General features: G+C 39.5%; 2 protein-coding genes across 2 annotated transcripts; one reads left to right on the top strand and one right to left on the bottom strand.

The window, feature by feature from the left end:
* Positions 1-266: 266 nt before the first annotated feature.
* LOC141402290 (uncharacterized) lies at positions 267-810 on the bottom strand. Its single transcript, XM_073983214.1, has 2 exons — positions 799-810; positions 267-730 (listed from the first exon to the last, which is right to left on the bottom strand). The coding sequence occupies exons 1-2, from the start codon at positions 808-810 to the stop codon at positions 293-295; spliced, it is 450 nt and encodes a 149-aa protein (XP_073839315.1). The 3' UTR covers positions 267-292.
* Positions 811-1357: 547 nt separating this feature from the next.
* On the top strand, positions 1358-1774 carry LOC141403000 (uncharacterized). Its single transcript, XM_073985133.1, has 2 exons — positions 1358-1369; positions 1436-1774. Exons 1-2 carry the CDS (start codon positions 1358-1360, stop codon positions 1772-1774), a joined length of 351 nt encoding a protein of 116 aa, XP_073841234.1.
* The last annotated feature ends 338 nt before the right edge of the window (positions 1775-2112 follow it).

Below are 2112 nucleotides of genomic sequence, written 5' to 3'. Positions count from 1 at the left end.
GCATTTTGTTCAAACAATTTACGCTTACTTTTCGAGTATTTTATGGTCGGACTAGGGTGTACTCTTCTTTTTAAATACCCTAGTGAATCTTACCCCTAATAAGTTCGCAAAAAATAGGAGTAAATAAGGCGAACAAAATGCTTGAGTCGTGAAGTGAGATGTGAAGTGTGTCTCAGAACACACCCGAATATTTAGTATTTGTACCACCCATATAATAATTCAAGAAACTTTTTTTTCTTTTCGGTTTTTTTTAAGAAATAATTTATTGTGTATTAGTCCAGGCTCAAAGCTTTTAGAACAAAACTGGGGCTGGGGCAGCTGCATAAGTCAAGGGAGAGGAGTAGGAGAAAGGAGCAGCGTAGGTGGCAGCGTATTTAGCAACAACGGGAGCAGAGTATGCAGCAGCAACTGGAGCAGCGAAGGTCTTGGCAACTACTGGGGCAGTGTAGGCAGCAACTGGGGTGGTATAGGCAGCAGCTACTGGAGCGGCAAAAGTCTTGGCAACAACTGGAGCAGCAAAAGTCTTGGCTACAACTGGGGCAGCGACGGGAGCAACAACTGGAGCGGTGGCAATACCATTGTAGTTACGGGCAATGTATTGGCTACTGGTGGCAGTGACGAAGGGAGCAGGAGCAGCAGCAACAACAGCAGCTGGTGCGGTGTAAGCCAAAGGAGTAACCAAACCAGGCTTGGCAGCAGCGCAGGCAATGACGGCAAAGATGACAACGGCCTAAATGAAAAAACAACAATTGTTAAATACATTTGAATGGATGTTAGTGCAATATTTTCACAACATACGAATTTGAACATTTTGAGTTTTGTTTGAGAGTTTGCAATGTGATTACTTTGATAAGTAAGGTACTTCTGATATCAAACAAAGAACCATGTAAAATATTTATAGATCACAAAAATTGTTTACTTGTATTTTCGAATTAATTAATTCAAAAGTTCGGTAAACAACTAAAGGCTCACCACTGTATTCCAAAATAAACACTCCGTTATTCACTGCATAAAATTAAAATGCCCAACACAATTTGTGAGGTTATATGTATGTATTTAAATTTATAATTTGTATGTATCTCAAGTAATTGGTTTCAGTTAAAACATTGTTTACAGAAGATATTGTAGATTTCAAGAACAGTCAATATGGAACATACGAGTGAGTATGTGCATGATTCATGTTTTATCATGACACTCAGGTTCTATCATGGCCCTGAGTCTGTCTTCTTGAGCGACACTAACTGTTAAATGACATTCAATCAGATTTTATTATAAATAGTTCACATGGATCTGACTACCATCAGAAGTAATTTACCTACCAAAGTAATCACATTTCAAATCCAAAACCAAATTCAAAATGTTCAAATTCGTAAGTGGTGAAAAATTTGCATGAATTTCCATAACAATTCTGAAGACAATCTTTTGTTTCATTTAGGCCGTTGTTATCTTTGCCGTCATTGCCTGCGCTGCTGCCAAGCCTGGTTTGGTTACTCCTTTGGCTTACACCGCTCCTGCTGCTGTTGTTGCTGCTGCTCCTGCTCCCTTCGTCACTGCCACCAGTAGCCAATATGTTGCCCGTAATTACAATGGTATTGCCACAGGTCCAGTTGTTGCTCGCGTTGCCGCCCCAGTTGTAGCCAAGACTTTCGCTGCTCCAGTTGCTGCTGCCTACTCTGCTCCCCTTGTTACCAAATACGCTGCCACCTATGCTGCTCCTTTCGCCTACTCCTCTCCCTTGACTTACGCAGCTGCCCCAGCCCCAGTTTTCTTCTAAAAACTTTGAGTCTTAGTCCAGACTCAAAATAAAACACAATAAATAATTTATTTACAAAAAAAACGAAAACAAAGAAATATTATGAATTATTATTTGGGTGCTACAAACAAATTTAAATAAAACTAAATATTGAAATTGAATTTGAGGCTTTTGGCGATTTGGTGCATAGTTGGCAAATCGTCATATTTTTATCAGACATAGATCAGCATCGAATATGGATTATATCGGTCCACACTTTCGGGTACCTCCCATACAAAATTTCGAAAAAATTGTTTTTATACCCTCAGAATTTATGCTAACGAGGGTATATACACTTTCATACGGGCAAAATGCGCCTC

The sequence above is a fragment of the Musca autumnalis genome, unplaced genomic scaffold (genome assembly GCF_047663935.1).
Source record: "Musca autumnalis isolate F117 unplaced genomic scaffold, ASM4766393v1 scaffold_4, whole genome shotgun sequence".
Classification (NCBI taxonomy): Eukaryota; Metazoa; Arthropoda; class Insecta; order Diptera; family Muscidae; genus Musca; species Musca autumnalis.
The sequence above is the reverse complement of the archived record's forward strand: the minus strand, read 5'-3'. Positions and strand labels throughout refer to the sequence as shown.